General features: G+C 39.2%; 3 protein-coding genes across 5 annotated transcripts in view; 2 read left to right on the top strand and 1 right to left on the bottom strand.

Annotated features, from left to right (window-relative positions):
• The first annotated feature begins 1,842 nt into the window (after positions 1-1,842).
• LOC121962990 (uncharacterized) lies at positions 1,843-5,542 on the top strand. Its single transcript, XM_042513346.2, has 5 exons — positions 1,843-1,941; positions 2,244-2,533; positions 4,399-4,665; positions 4,735-4,875; positions 4,956-5,542. The coding sequence occupies exons 2-5, from the start codon at positions 2,260-2,262 to the stop codon at positions 5,120-5,122; spliced, it is 849 nt and encodes a 282-aa protein (XP_042369280.2). The 5' UTR covers positions 1,843-1,941; positions 2,244-2,259; the 3' UTR covers positions 5,123-5,542.
• LOC121962910 (uncharacterized) overlaps positions 5,117-13,918 on the top strand; it is a 42,598-nt gene continuing 33,796 nt past the window's right edge. For 2 of the 3 annotated variants that reach the window (XM_042513233.2, XM_088074319.1), the window contains exons 1-5: positions 5,117-5,253; positions 9,599-9,734; positions 10,136-10,307; positions 10,712-10,812; positions 13,153-13,288. In XM_042513233.2, coding sequence (XP_042369167.2) covers positions 13,195-13,288 — 94 coding nt within the window. In that variant the 5' untranslated portion in view covers positions 5,117-5,253; positions 9,599-9,734; positions 10,136-10,307; positions 10,712-10,812; positions 13,153-13,194. The remainder of the gene's footprint in view (positions 5,254-9,598; positions 9,735-10,135; positions 10,308-10,711; positions 10,813-13,152; positions 13,289-13,918) is intronic. The other variant, XM_088074320.1, reaches the window with a different exon arrangement.
• LOC121963076 (pejvakin-like) lies at positions 6,262-9,707 on the bottom strand. Its single transcript, XM_088074901.1, has 5 exons — positions 9,596-9,707; positions 8,569-8,764; positions 8,025-8,127; positions 7,000-7,117; positions 6,262-6,278 (listed from the first exon to the last, which is right to left on the bottom strand). The coding sequence occupies exons 1-5, from the start codon at positions 9,705-9,707 to the stop codon at positions 6,262-6,264; spliced, it is 546 nt and encodes a 181-aa protein (XP_087931027.1).

The following is a 13,918-nucleotide window of genomic DNA, read 5'->3' as shown; positions in this document are numbered from 1 at the left end:
AATCAAAAATTAAAATGATTCAATGAAATGTATTTTTTAAATAAATTATTACATAATTAGATGTCCTATTTCAGTTAAATAAAATAAAATAAAATAAATAGGAAAAACATAGGTAAATAAACAAAAACAAAAAAAAGAACAAACAAAATTTTCTTGGAGGAATGTAGCCAATGTTGCCTGCTTACATAAAATAAGACAAAATATAATAATAAAAAATATATATTTTAACAATACATTTAAAATAATATTTAAAAATGTAGAAAAATAAATAAATAAATTATAATGTTTCTGGAGAGATGGGTCAATATTATCTCAGTAAAATGTAAAAAAAAAAATGATATAATTAATAAATATATATATATATATAGAACATAAATAAATACTTAAAAGTCATTGGAGGAATTTAGCTAATGCTGCCTGCTTACTTAAAATAAAACAAAATAAAATAATTTGAAATAAATATAAACAAATAAATAAATAACAGTGTTCTTGGAGGAAGAGCCAGTGTTGCCTGTTTACACAATTTCTGTCCAAAATAAATTGGCGAAAATTCTTGTGTGAGTCCTCTTGAGCGAGGAATTTGCTACAGACTTAATAAACAGAACTAAAATTAAACTAAAAACTCTGACCTTTCTTGCAGAGCTTCTGTGTCTCAGTACAGCCAAAGTCTGCAGATCTGCATTTACCTGCTGCAGCACCTGATGCCCCCCCTCCTCCTCGTATGATATGATGATGATATGATGTCTGTGCGCGACACAGAGAAGGAAGCGGCCGTCAGCAACACTCCTCAGGCTGTTTCATCGAGCATCAGCCATGGTGACAACATATATAGTATCTGCTGTTTTGCCACATGATGCTCTGCTGCTCGGCTGCATTTCAGTGTAGCAACACTGACATCTTTTGGCCTGATTCAAAACTGTCACAGGACCAAATCATTAAAGTGATCACAGCTTCCTGTGTCTCAGTGGAGAAAACGGTTTTGTTGTGACGACTTTGATGGTTTAGTCTTTATTTAAGGACAAGAGTGTCTGCTGTAACCAGATTTATAATATTGTTCTATCGGCTCTAGCTTACCTAAATGTAATCAAGTGTCTTGGCTAAAAGCTCATTCAACATAATAATATGAATCTTATGATGGATAAACAAGGCTATATATACATAACAGTATTTAATATACATGACGCATTCCTATGTAAAGAGGATACATCTGAATGCATTTCTTGGCAGTTGTTATTTCCCTTTTTTTCTGCCTAAGAGATCATTAATTTGAATTACAAAATTATTATTATTGTTCTTATTATTATTCTATTGGTATTTTAGATTTACAAGATGTAAGCAGGCAAGGCGAAGTTACAGGTTCACCTACTGTGTGCTCTATGCCTGATGGACGTAGTCTTTTTTGGACGGTGTCTTTTCTGGATGTCATATAGTTGTGTGTTTTTTGATCGTTGTATAAATATCTTTTCTTGATGTCATATAGATTTTTTTTTCTGGATGTATTATTATCATTTATTATAATATAAGTAATGTAACATTATAATTTAAGTAATGTAACATCATTTTTCCCCTTGTAAGCAAATCACCCTAAAATAATATTTTTGAGATGCAGCTCCTTATCTAACTACACTCTCAGTGTCACAGAGTAACGAACACGTCATTTGTACTTAATCTTGAGGATTTCTGGCTATGTCTGTAGATAATTTTTAAGAGGTAACCATTTCATTTTATTCAGAATTTCTCTGAAAATACTCAGATGTGTTTCCAGTGCTTTTCTCCCTGCTGTCATGGCTAAACGCGGCCAGCAGAGGCGCTAAATGTCACTTTGACTTCATGTCCAACATGAGAACAGGGCAGCGAAGGTAGAACCACGTGTAGTGTGCGCATGCGCGGTGCTTATTTGTTATTGTCGCCGCCTGCTTATGTCTGGCTCTGTGGGAGGTGGTAAGAAATGCTTCATTATGACTTTATAAAGGCAAAAATGCAAGTGAATTTTATTGCTTATTCACTTTGAAGCTTTAGAGAGACTTTTGGTTGCGTTTTAATCCGTCATGCTGTGAGAGAAGCCCGTGGAAATTAGTTTTATTCAGTTCAGTTTTGGACCATTTAAGCGTGTAAATTGAACTGTGTTTGCACTGAAATGTTATGCTACACCACATGTATTGATGCTCTTAATGCGCACAGGATGTTGTTTATTCTTGATAGTGTTTATATGGTGTAAACCTGCTTTTAAACCCTGTCCTCAGGTGAGTCTGCTCTCAGATGGAGGCAGTGTGTAAGCAGCTCCCTGCAGGTGATGATGATGAGGAGGAGGAGGCAGGAGCAGATGAAGCCATGCTGTGGTCCATCCAGGAGGCTCTGGAGAGGCAGACTCTGCAGATCGGAGCATCAGCCTGCGGGGCCACAGCTGTGGTGGATGTGCTGAAGGCCCTCGGGGTGGATGTGGCCCCTGAGGATGCAGACCGCTGCGTCCAGACAAAGCTGAGGAGGAACGAGTCTCCGCTGCCTGACTACCTGCTGTCCCGCAGTGAAGCAGGTAAATGTCCCGATATACAGGAGAGACAACTTTGGGCCCCTAGATTTGTCACCACCTAAGTACAAGGTACTTAAATTTTGAGTTTTTCCATTTCATACACCTTTATACTTCTACTCGGACTCTAATCTGACAACTTTAGTTACTTTTCAATATTTTTTAATCCCTTTCCTGTCTGGCAAAAACCTTCAATCATCAAATGTGTTAATGTTGAGTGTTTTTGATAAACTCACCCTTTGAAACCTGGATCGACATCAGATTTCTTGTGCTGCATTTAAATGCATTTCACAAGAATTTAACACTTTGAAACGCTGAGCAAATCAATTTGATTTCTTTCATAAACGGGAAAAAACATGAAAATAGTCCTGCGGCAAATACCTGCCTCGTTGCCACCTGCCACATTTTGACGATAGTACTTATGTTTACTTGTAATGGAGTATGTTCACAGTGTGGTATGAGTACTTTTGTTAACGTAAGGGATCTGAATACTTCCTCCATTACTGCGTAACGCCTACAGCAGAAGGTCACAGTAGTGAACACAGACTGAGTGCACATTTTTCAGCTTTTCATAGTAATATATTCACCACTCAATTATTATCTGAAATATTATCTCTCATGCAAAATAAATCCAGCAGTGAAATATAATCTTCATCTTTGTCTAATGACAAAAAAGTGTATAAAGGAACACATTTTATCACAAACATGGTTTTCACTGGACAGGAAGGGGATGTTAAACTGTAATCTGCAAAGTCACTAAAGCTGTCAGACAAATATAGTAGAACGTACATTATTTACCTCTGATTTGCAGTGAAGTAGGAGTAAAAAGTTGTTTGAAATGGGAACATTTCGGTAAAATACAAGTATTTCAGATTTGTACCTCAGTGAAGTACTTGAGTAAAAATGTTTCCACCGCTGATTACATTGTTTGACGTCAGTAAGCTGGCAAACATTACAGTTTAATCAGTCGAGCTCTCCAGACCGTTGTGACATTTCAGGTAATGAAATATGAACACAAAAAGCCTGACTCTGTGTAGGTAGCATATTTTAACGGGGCTCTGCAGACAGTAATATTTCAGGTGTCACAGATGCTCACAGAGACGATGTCTTCCCCACTGATTGAGGCTCTGTAACGCCTTGAACCCCTCGGTGCGCTTTTCCTGCCAGCGTGACAGCTGGCTGCACTGCCAACCAGGCAAATTCAAAAGTACCCTCTTGAATTAGACAAAGAGTTTTATGTCTCTCAGAGGAGACACTGTAATTGACTTTTTCAGCTCTGTTTCACAATTTTTGCGTTGACATTTCAGGCGTTTAGCTCAAGCTGTCAGTGCACAGTGAGGCTCTGAGAGGAAAAGACACAGTTGTAATCTTTGATCTTAGACACAACAAGGAAAACATAATGACTTCCTGTAGTTCAGGGTTTTTTAAGAGGTTTAGAGACATTTGGGGCTTTCTGTTCGGGGCTCCTGGGATATGCAAAAGGCCAACATAAAGCAAGAGACTTTGGGGGGTTTGCATCTTTTTGTAGTCGTTAAACCTCTTTTCATAGTTTTGTCTCTTTGAGTTCATTTTGTGTCACTTTGAGGTCAGTTTGTGTCTTGGTCATTTTTGTGTCTTTTTGTGGTCGTTTTTGTCTTTGTAGTCATTTTGCGTTTCTTTGAAGTCGTTATGTGTCTTTATTGTCTCTCTTTTGTCTGTTTTGCGTCTTTCTTGGTTTTTGTATCTTTTAGTTGTTTATGTTTTGTTTTTGGTCGTGTGTGTCTATGTTGTTCATATTGTGTTGTTTTGTGTCACTTTTAATTGATTTTTTCTAATGATTTCATAGGTTATTTAAAAAAAAAAGCTGAAATAAGTATTATTTCCTCTTTTAGGTGCGACTCACGCTCAGCTCATCCAGGGAGCACAGGAGGCCAGTAAGGGGAAGGTAATTGGCCGCTTCTTCCACTTTTACCCTCGGCGGCTGGTCAGACTAGTCCCCTGGCTAGCACGCTGGATCCGAAAAGGCGCTGTTCCCGTGGCGACCATGAACATGCAGCTGGCTGTGCCCGAGGGAGAGGAGGTGCCTGACGCCTGGCACCATCAGGTCATATTTGGTGTTGCACCGAATGCTGTTTTCATGACCAATCCTCTAGACGTAGGTGAGTAACGGCAAAAAAAAAAAAAAATGTTGTCTCTCCTGATGCGTTTTAATAAAATTCAATTTTCAGGAAGTGAGATAGAGGTACACCAGAGACTTTGCAGTGCGTCTGTGCTGCTGATTCGTCGAGAAGACGTCCTGCAGAGACTGACGCCAGATTGCTGTCTGTCCATCTTATCTGACTCGCAATGGAAAGCTCTGGATATCGAGGGTAGACGCCGTTATTTAGTTTGATTCATGCTGATTTTCCATCCGTTATAAGAGTTTTCATCACTATTTTCTTCCCATTAGGTCAAGTGAAGCAGATGGCCCAAGAAGAGGAACAGGAGCAAGATCAGCCCAAGTTAACACACATCACGATCCCCGCGGCGTACAGTTCAGGCGTCACACTCTTCGCTCTACGGGAATCAGAGTTAGGACAAGAACTCCTCAGTGCTCCTGAACTACCTTTGCTGTAAGTCGTGGACTTTAAGCTTGAAGACTTTAGATTCATTCTGACAAGAAATGAAACACTTTATTGATCCAAGAGTTCAGGAGCAGCAGATGTAAAGCGAGAAAGACTATTACACCGTGCACTGACCAGAAGCCGGTAAGTTGTTAATTCTCATCTACTTTAGAATACGATGTAAGACTTGACAAAATAACTTTAAAATTCAGTTTTGGAGGTTTGTTAATTTTACAATTGCTTGATATCATACAAATAAGACGAATTTGAAAATGTGCTACATTTCAAAATTGATCAATAAACTAAAAAATATATTTAAAAAAAACAAATTTAAACAACTGAATTAGTGTAAAAGAACATTAGGTACAAGTTACAAATTCATTTGGGGTAATAATTGTGTTTGTTATTGGCAATAAACAGATTAAAAAACGGAGCGTTCTCTCTGTAGTTGCTGTGGAGCTGTCCATGGTGCTGACAGGGCTGGGCTAAAAGGCTAGAATCATTTATATTTAATAGAACATTTTGCAACAATTATTGAACGTTTTAGACTAAAACAGTCAGCAAATGTCAACAAGCAGTCAAGATCACTAAAGTAAAAATACTTCGTGACTGTGCTCTCCCTGTGCACAGTCTCGGCTGTACCGGTCTTTTTACAGTTTTCGTCCTTGCCAGTCAATATCGTGCAGTGCACAAGTATGAGCTGACACCACAGAGTACGATGTAGATATTCATAATTAGTTTAGTAAATGTGGCGGATCTTACTAGAATGATATGTTTTTCTAGACTGTCGGCTCACCTGACATGTCTTCCTCAGCTGCTGTGTTGATGTGGGCGTACCGCCCGGTGGTTGATCCCTCTGAGAGTGGCCTAGGTAAATTTAGGCAGCATTAGCATATGTTTTGTCCAGTTTACAAACAAAATCTATGGTCTCTAATCTACAGTTTGCTAGTAATATGTCAAACTTCTTATCAAAAGTGTAAACGATTTGCGTCACCGGTCTGGTTGCTTAGCAATGACAGCTGTCACAGCAGCTTGCCGCAGCTGTTTCTATGGGCGGTCAAAATGACCCTGTGCGGTGGTTGGAGGTATAAATTTTTTTTTTCTTTCTGTCCCACAACGGCAAAAACGGAGTAGATGATCAATAACACAATCCTAGGAAAAGTCAGGAACTGAGAAATTTGGGGGTTGTGAAGAGTTACATGCATTGTCAGATTTTGACAGGTCATAATAATGGCTGAAAAGGTTGTATTATAGCTTGTAGAGACAAGTCATAATATACTGTAGTATGTCGAAAAAAGGCCAAAAACGCCATAATTTAGCATGTCGAAAAAATGACTTTTTGACCTTTATTCCCACTTTGTATACTATGGATACTGGAATATGTCGTTTTCAGACATTTTTATGACTTTACAAAATCTGACATTTTTTGCCATTTTGTCCACATGCTAAAGTATAAAGTTTTTGGCCTTTTTTGGCCTTTATTCCCACTTTGTATCCTATGATGCGTCCCTACAATCTATAATATGTGGTTTTCAGCCATTTTTCAACATACTATACTATGGCGTTTTTGGCCATCTGCCAGTTTATGCCTCAGGTGTTAACCACAACTGATGCATCCACATGTGGGACACACACAGCTTTCAACTGTCAACGATTCAAGCCTTTAATTTTCCCCCGAAACCACACGTCTTATCCTTTAAGTGCTCTGCTGACTTTCATCTACATCGTGTTAGTCGTGGATGAAAGTCAGAGTCAGCAAAACAGTGAACTGCAGAATGATTTAATTCAAAGGTGCAGTTTGTAATTTCAGCGCTGTGAGCTTCATTTATATACTTGCAACAGAGGAATTGTTTAAATTCAGGCATGCACGTCTGTATTTCATGTTCCTACCAAGTCGGCCGTCCAGTCGGACAAACAGCTCGCAGATGCTGAAGGCGATGGTGGTGTGAGCCGGGATGACGATGGCCTTGTCGCGACCTTTAGGATTCCTGCCGTCGTCGATCTGAAACTGCAGCACACAACAGGAGTGTTTTAATTAATAGATGCTGATAATCCAATCATTTGGCAGTAATGCATTTACATGTGATTGTTTTCACAAGGAATGTTTTGATCTATAAATCTGCACAGTTTCCCTACTGGTTGTCTTAAAACCTCCTACTGGTTCTCCTGATCCAAGGAGATTCTTAATGAGCAGGGAGGAAAGAGAAAATAGTTCCCGCATGAAATTGCTCACAACAAGGTCTGTGGCTCATCTTGAGTTACCGGATCATGAGTTCCGGTTAAATTGAATTTTTTGGCACTTTGAGCGCCATCAAGTTCCATTTGGCAACTCACATGAAAACAATCTTTTCTGATAAACAGTACTGCAGGTAAGAGGAAACATATTTGCTTTTGGGGTCTTTAACTCTTTGAAACCTGGACTGACATCAGTTTTCTTGTGCTGCGTTCAGAAGCATTTTACAAGCATTAAAACCTTAAAAACCAAAGCAGATTGGTTTAATTTATTTTGAAAACATGAGCAAAAGTCAAAAGAAAAGAAAAGAAAATGACCTGGAGATTTGTTTCTAAATAGAGAGACACAGAGAAAAAGAGAAAATTAATAGAATCCTTTAAAGGGGAAAATGTGCAGAAACCTATTATACTGTTATATATTTATTTATTTAATTTTATTTATTTATTTAATTTTATTTTTTTAATTTTAAGTTTTTTTTAAGAGGTCATTATGTTGTTTTATTTTTTTCAAATTTTATATATTGTTCATTTTCTGGTCATTTTCTTGCAACTTTTACTTTTCATTTTGCAAATTTTTGGGCTAATTCTTCAGTTTCTTGTTGTCGCCTTCCCAAGTTTTTGAAAGAAATCATGCCTATATGCTCAGGTTTCAAAGGGTTAACAGGGTGTTTCTGTGTGTTTACCCTCATGGTGGTCCCTCTCATCCCGGCGTGGACGACCACGCAGAGAACGGTTCGCCCGCTCTCCTTCGACTGACGAACCAAACAGTGATCCAGGTCCACTTTTCTGAAAAAATGGAAATTTGGTCGTCTATTCTTGTCGCTTAAACCAGTGTTTCCAACACAATTAACCCTTAAATCCGACACTCACTGAGGTCAAACAAGACTGTCTTATTGTCCTCTTGTATGTCGTCCCTGTTCTATATGTGTGCCGGTATAGAATAACATAATCATTTATTCATCCTTACAGGGAAACGCTCTCACATTTCTGCTGTCACAAAGAGGTCAGAGGTCAAGTATCAACTTATAGCCTTTGTTAGGATCAATGATATCTGAAATATTAAATTAGGATGGCAGCTATGATACTTCTACCTACGTCTGTCCGTCCAAAAGATCAATAATTAATGAAAACATAGATAATTCCACTTGGTTATGAATAAATGATTAGAGATGATCCTTCATCTAATCAGTCCTGAGTGATTCTGCGATGACGATGTTGTCGTGTCACCTGGAGTTGAGCTCTCGCAGTAACGTGGGAACCTCCAGCTCGTGTTTGGTCACGATGCCGAAGGAGGCTTTGACGGCCACAGAGTCCGAGCCGCTGATGTTGGAGCCCACGTCGTTGATGAGGTGGTTTCCTAATCGGCCGTTGAGGGCGACGTCGGATTTGTCCTCGTAGTTGAGGAGCTGATAAGAAGACACGCCTGTTTCATAAAACAAAGAGGTTGTGATCAAGTTATGCTCAGGAAAATAGCAAATATTTTACTTTTCAGCTTCTCTGTTGTTTACCTCACTACAATTAATTTGACAGCTAGGCCGCTGTACAAAATAATATTTTAAACATGAGGAAATACGTTGTTTTATAAGCCACAACAGTAGGTGCTTATACATAAATGCATCAGTCGTAATAATTCATTGATAATAATACAACATTTGGGGTAAATTTTCTGCAATGGGTACTTTTGCTACTTAACCCTTTAAAACCTGCGCAATTTTGCTTGATTTTTGTTGGAACATTGGAAAAAGGCAATGAGCAATGAAGGAAGAAATGAGGCAAAAATTTGCAAGAAATTAGTAAAAAAAAAAAAATAACTAAAAAATTAGCACAAAAAACAACCAAACAAAAAAGGAAGATTAACAAGGAGGATTAACAACAACAATTAACAACAAAGAAATTACTATTTTTTATTTATTTTTTTTATTTTAATTTGATATTCTTTTGTTTTATATATTTAAATGCATCAAAATTTGAATAATTTTGTAAAATAATTGCTTGGATCTGCTAAACATCGTTTAAACCCATATAACTTGATTTAAATATAAGATGCAAAGTTATTTGGGGAAGGATGTATGAAATGCATGATGCATATTACATCTAGAATATTGTACTTTTTCTAGAGGATTTTTCCAACCTCACAGCCACATAAAGGGAAGGAATTGAGAAAACTGATTTTTAAAACACTGTATTTAACAAATACTCGTAAATATGAAGTCTGTTTCTTCAGTGTACCTGCTGTGATCTCTTTCTCCCCCACCAGGATGTCTTTGAGTGAGAAGGGGGTCGGCCTCGCTCAGACTCGGGACGGGGATCAGCCTCCCCGTGTCCCCGACCTGCTTCACAAAGTTCTTCGTGGCTGCGGCGAACATGTCGATTGATGCATGAGTATCAAACAGGTAAAAAATATTCCTCTCGGACTGCTGGGTCCATGTGCTGCTCTCAGTGAGGGAGCTAATTCGGGAGTGTACTTTCAAACTGGTGAAGTGTTAAATAATGCAGGTGGTGTGTAAGGGAATATGGGACGAGGTGTGTTGACCTGATAGGTCACTGTAGGCCTGCAGCTTCCTGTCACATGACAAAAAACACATTTTCTGAGCTTTTATTCCACTTTTTAGTAGCACATTATCCCAAACTGCTGACTGAAGCTTGAAATAAAACTCTTAACAGTAACTACATGTTCTCCTTTGACTCTGCCGTACATGAAACATGTGCTTTGGCCTCAATCCTTCCTCTAAAAGCCTCTCTTTTGAGAGATGTCTCTGCGGTTTGTGCAACATCTAATGTTTTTTCATTGCAGTTTTTTTTAGTCTGGATAATGTCCACCTCTTCAGGCCTCTCTGTGCATGCATGATGACGGGCTGATCTCTCCTGTGGCTCCGCTGCTGTCTGCTCGACATCCAGAAATAGCCTGTATGTTTTTAGGTTTAAATGCCACATGTAAGAAGCTGTCTTCTCCCACAAGAGCTGAGGTCAGTATTAGTTTTCTATACGTCGCGTTGCCCTGTAATTCTTCTCGGCCAAAGGAGGTCATGTAGTTTGTTGGAGGCTATAAAAGAAATCATCACACTGCAATTTACACTTAGGCGTGCAGCCAGGAATCCCAGGATTGAGTCTGAATACATCCAAAGGTCATGAGGTTTAACAGAGTGGATGATTAGTGAGCAGCCACAGATTTCACCTGGAAATCACCTGCTCAGATCGTTTAATGGAAAAAAATGCACAAATGGTGTCTATACAAGTGTAAAGTAACAGCCTAGTTTCCAGAAAAAAATGTTGGCATTGCACATTTCTGCAAACCATTTGTTTGTCACATTTGAACATTTTGTACATGTCATATCAACGTTTCTAAATATGAGCTGACGTTTGTCATCAGGAGGTGGAGAGGATGGCGGATGGTGTGACACCGAGGCGAGATGTCTGCCGAGCTGCAGACCGCTGATCAAAACCAACAAGCTACAAAAACGGTTGTTTTAGGTGAGTCATTGCACGGTTTTGAGCTGCTTTTAGGCACCAATTTTATTTATTTATTGCTGTGATGCTAGCAAGAGAAGTGGCAGAGAAATTGCTGGATTTTTTTGGTGAGATAATGCCATCATTTATTTATCAAGACGTATCTGCCTTTCCAGCTGGTATAGTGCCATATAATGTTTGGGTTTTTTTTCGTCACTGCATTTCCTGTCGGGATAGCACTATGAAAAGTGGCAACATAGCTGTGATGCCATAGTAATAATGCCATGAAAAGTGTTTGCTTTCTACCAGGTAAAAGTAGGGCTGAACAGTTGAAAAAAAAGTTAAATTTCAACGATTTTGACCGATATACCAGTTGTGATTTCATTTATTATATTGAGGGGAAGAGGATAGGAATAGAACGAATGACCATGGTGGGATTTGTCGTGATGATATGTACCAAACAAAGATTTTTTCCCTTAATGTCGAATACATTTTGCAGGGCAGGACACCCCTGCAGCACAATACTCGATTTATTGTTATTTTGACACATATTTCACCTTTTTTGGATATTGCAATAGTTTTGTGACTTCTGTGAAAGTCTGATTAATTTTTCAGCCCTGATTAGAAGGGCATGTTTTCTAACCACTTCCTCTTCACACTGCATTTAAAAAAAACAAAAAAGCTAAATGTACAGAAGCGGAGCTCTGATGTGAGGGAGGAACTGTCCTCCATCTGCTGCAGCGTCTGTCCCCCGTGGCTCTCTGGCTCTTTAATGGGAAATCAGTCTGTTCTTGAAGCACCTGAAACACTTCCTGACACAAACTGTTGCAGAAAAGCAAACAAGTATAATGTGCCTCATCTACTGACAGAAACGTGATTTTAGGACGGTTGGTTAACTCAGTTCAAGAGAAAAATCGCTGGTTGAAGCAACATTATTCAGTGTATGAGACAAAGGTGAACACGTCCTGCATGATGTTTGTTTTCTGCCTCTGGGACATCACCTCAGGGACAGACGGTCGGCTTGACGCTCCGATTTGGCAGCTGGAAAACACATCAGATGAACCTAACATGCACATTGTAAACTCCTCAAGCTGGAGTGTACAGATTTAGGTCAGCAAGAATTTCAGGTAGATGGCAAACAAACAAAAGAGTTTTCTGTTTTGTCTGATGGTTGCTTTATGTTCAAAACCATGTTTCAGGTACAACCGATAAACTACAAATACCAAGAATCCATATGAGTTTATTCAGCTCTGGCTCTGTATGTATTTTTTCATTCTTTAAAACCTGGATCGGCATCACTTATCTTGTGCTGCATTCAGACGCCTTTTTTTACAAGTATTTAAACTTTTGAACTATCATGTGCAAACGGGTTTGATTTTTTCAGAAACCACGGTTAAAAAGGCAACGAGAACTTATTGTTATTATATTCTTATTATTATTGTCGTGAGATGCAGAGTGGGTAGCATCACATGACCCAAAAAAACAAAGACTAAAATGAAAATTAGGACTTAAATACAAACTAGACTGGCGAGGAGATGAAGTGCAGGAGGAGAAAAGGGGCGGAGAAGCTCAGGTGAGCGAATAAAGGTGAAGAGGCAGAAGAGCAGGCAGGCAGCTGATTGGCTGAGAGACGGTGAGGAGCAGGACGGACTACTTGAGGCTGATGCAGGACAGGTGCGTCGACGGTAAATGAGGGAAAGAACCACAGGAGTAAAAAACACAGTAAACTGACACCTGAATGCCAAAAAAAATATATGAACGACATTCACAGTTAACCCTTTGAAACCTGGAACTGAAGCTGAAGATATGGAAAATATGCATATTATACAAATTTTTCTCTTTTTACATCCATTATGACACATAAGTTGCCGATAGCAAACACTTGATTTAAGTTGAGCAGACTTTCTTATTGAACCTTAATAAGAGTGAAAGGTGAAAGGTCGAGCAGCAAACTGTAAATCATACATGCGGACTTGGTTCTTTTTTTTAACATCTTGAAAAGAAACGCTCAACTTGAGCTTCCAAAAGCTTTTTTTTTCCCTCCATCATCATCATAAAGCCCATCTTCTTTCATCATGTACAAATTTCATCCAGCCTTTAATTAGCTGCATCTTTTCAAGGAAACTGAGAGCCCGAGGAGGAGGCTGGCCTCGAAATGAAGCAAGAAAAAATGATGAGAGAGGAGGAGGAGAGTGAGAGAAAGAAGGGAGGGAGGCGCGGGGAGCTTGTTTCAGTGTGCAGTAATCGCTCATCCAGGAGCCGCCTGTTCCACTCAGGGATATTTGGATTTTTCAGTCTGGATGCTGTAGCTCGGGGTTGGACTCACTCTCTCTCTCTCTCTCTGTGACTTCCCTGTGTGTGTAGAGGCGGCTGTGTGTGAGGACGCTGCATGTCTGGCACGCAGACATGGGCCCCTCGTTACGCTCTAGGATTACCGTGTGCCTGGTCGTCACCTTGGCTCAGGTGATCGCCGTGACCTGCCAAGAAGAAAGCAAGAAAGGTGAGTGACAGATATGACTGCTTTTCTATGTTGATGACTGACAAGTTTGTGCAAAACTGGAACCCAAAAATGCCATTTTGCAGGAATGATTATGTAAATATGTAACTTTAAGTAAAAAAAATCACTACTTTGGTCTAAATCACCTAAAAAACTTTATTTTCAGTGCAAAAGTGTTTCCTCCTGATTTCCTGTCTCCCAATAATTCATGACCAAGCCCTGTGAAAGCATTTACCTCTGTATTTTTTATAAAAGTAACAGTTGTGTTTCCCATTATGCCCTTGGTTTATGCTTTTTCTCAAAATTTAGGAAGTGGTTCAGGAAGTTTCTTGCAGCTTTTTGTGTTTTTACTTTTCTGCCGCCCAGCGACCGGACCACACCGGCCTTGCGGTGTGTGAGCTGAAGGTGGAAATCATACCCACAATTCAGAGCAAAAAAGGCTTATTACGCCTTAATGAGACACCATTTTCCTGTTTGAGAAGCCACGACGTGATGATTAAGAGAGTTTCACCGCACGAAATAGCTGGTGAAATTAATTAGAGATGGAGAAAGTGACAGCAAATTTCTTGCACAAAAGGGACGTATTGATGCTAAATTGAACCCACACTGCTCAGACAAAATCCCCCCAAAAAT

Source organism: Plectropomus leopardus, chromosome 24 (genome assembly GCF_026936395.1).
Source record: "Plectropomus leopardus strain MGB_pleo_1.0 chromosome 24, ASM2693639v1, whole genome shotgun sequence".
Lineage (NCBI taxonomy): Eukaryota > Metazoa > Chordata > Actinopteri > Perciformes > Serranidae > Plectropomus > Plectropomus leopardus.
This window is presented reverse-complemented; position numbering and strand designations above follow the sequence as displayed.

Excerpts from the sequence above, each read along its gene's own strand:
- LOC121963076 (XM_088074901.1), bottom strand. The coding sequence starts at position 9,707 with ATGTTCGCCGCAGCCACGAAGAACTTTGTGAAGCAGGTCGGGGACACG. Across the intron at positions 8,128-8,568 it reads CTGCGAGAGCTCAACTCCAG|AAAAGTGGACCTGGATCACT; the intron begins GTGACACGACAA and ends CCATTTTTTCAG. Across the intron at positions 7,118-8,024 it reads TGAGAGGGACCACCATGAGG|TTTCAGATCGACGACGGCAG; the intron begins GTAAACACACAG and ends TGTGTGCTGCAG.
- LOC121962990 (XM_042513346.2), top strand. The coding sequence starts at position 2,260 with ATGGAGGCAGTGTGTAAGCAGCTCCCTGCAGGTGATGATGATGAGGAG. Across the intron at positions 2,534-4,398 it reads GCTGTCCCGCAGTGAAGCAG|GTGCGACTCACGCTCAGCTC; the intron begins GTAAATGTCCCG and ends TTCCTCTTTTAG. Across the intron at positions 4,666-4,734 it reads GACCAATCCTCTAGACGTAG|GAAGTGAGATAGAGGTACAC; the intron begins GTGAGTAACGGC and ends TTCAATTTTCAG.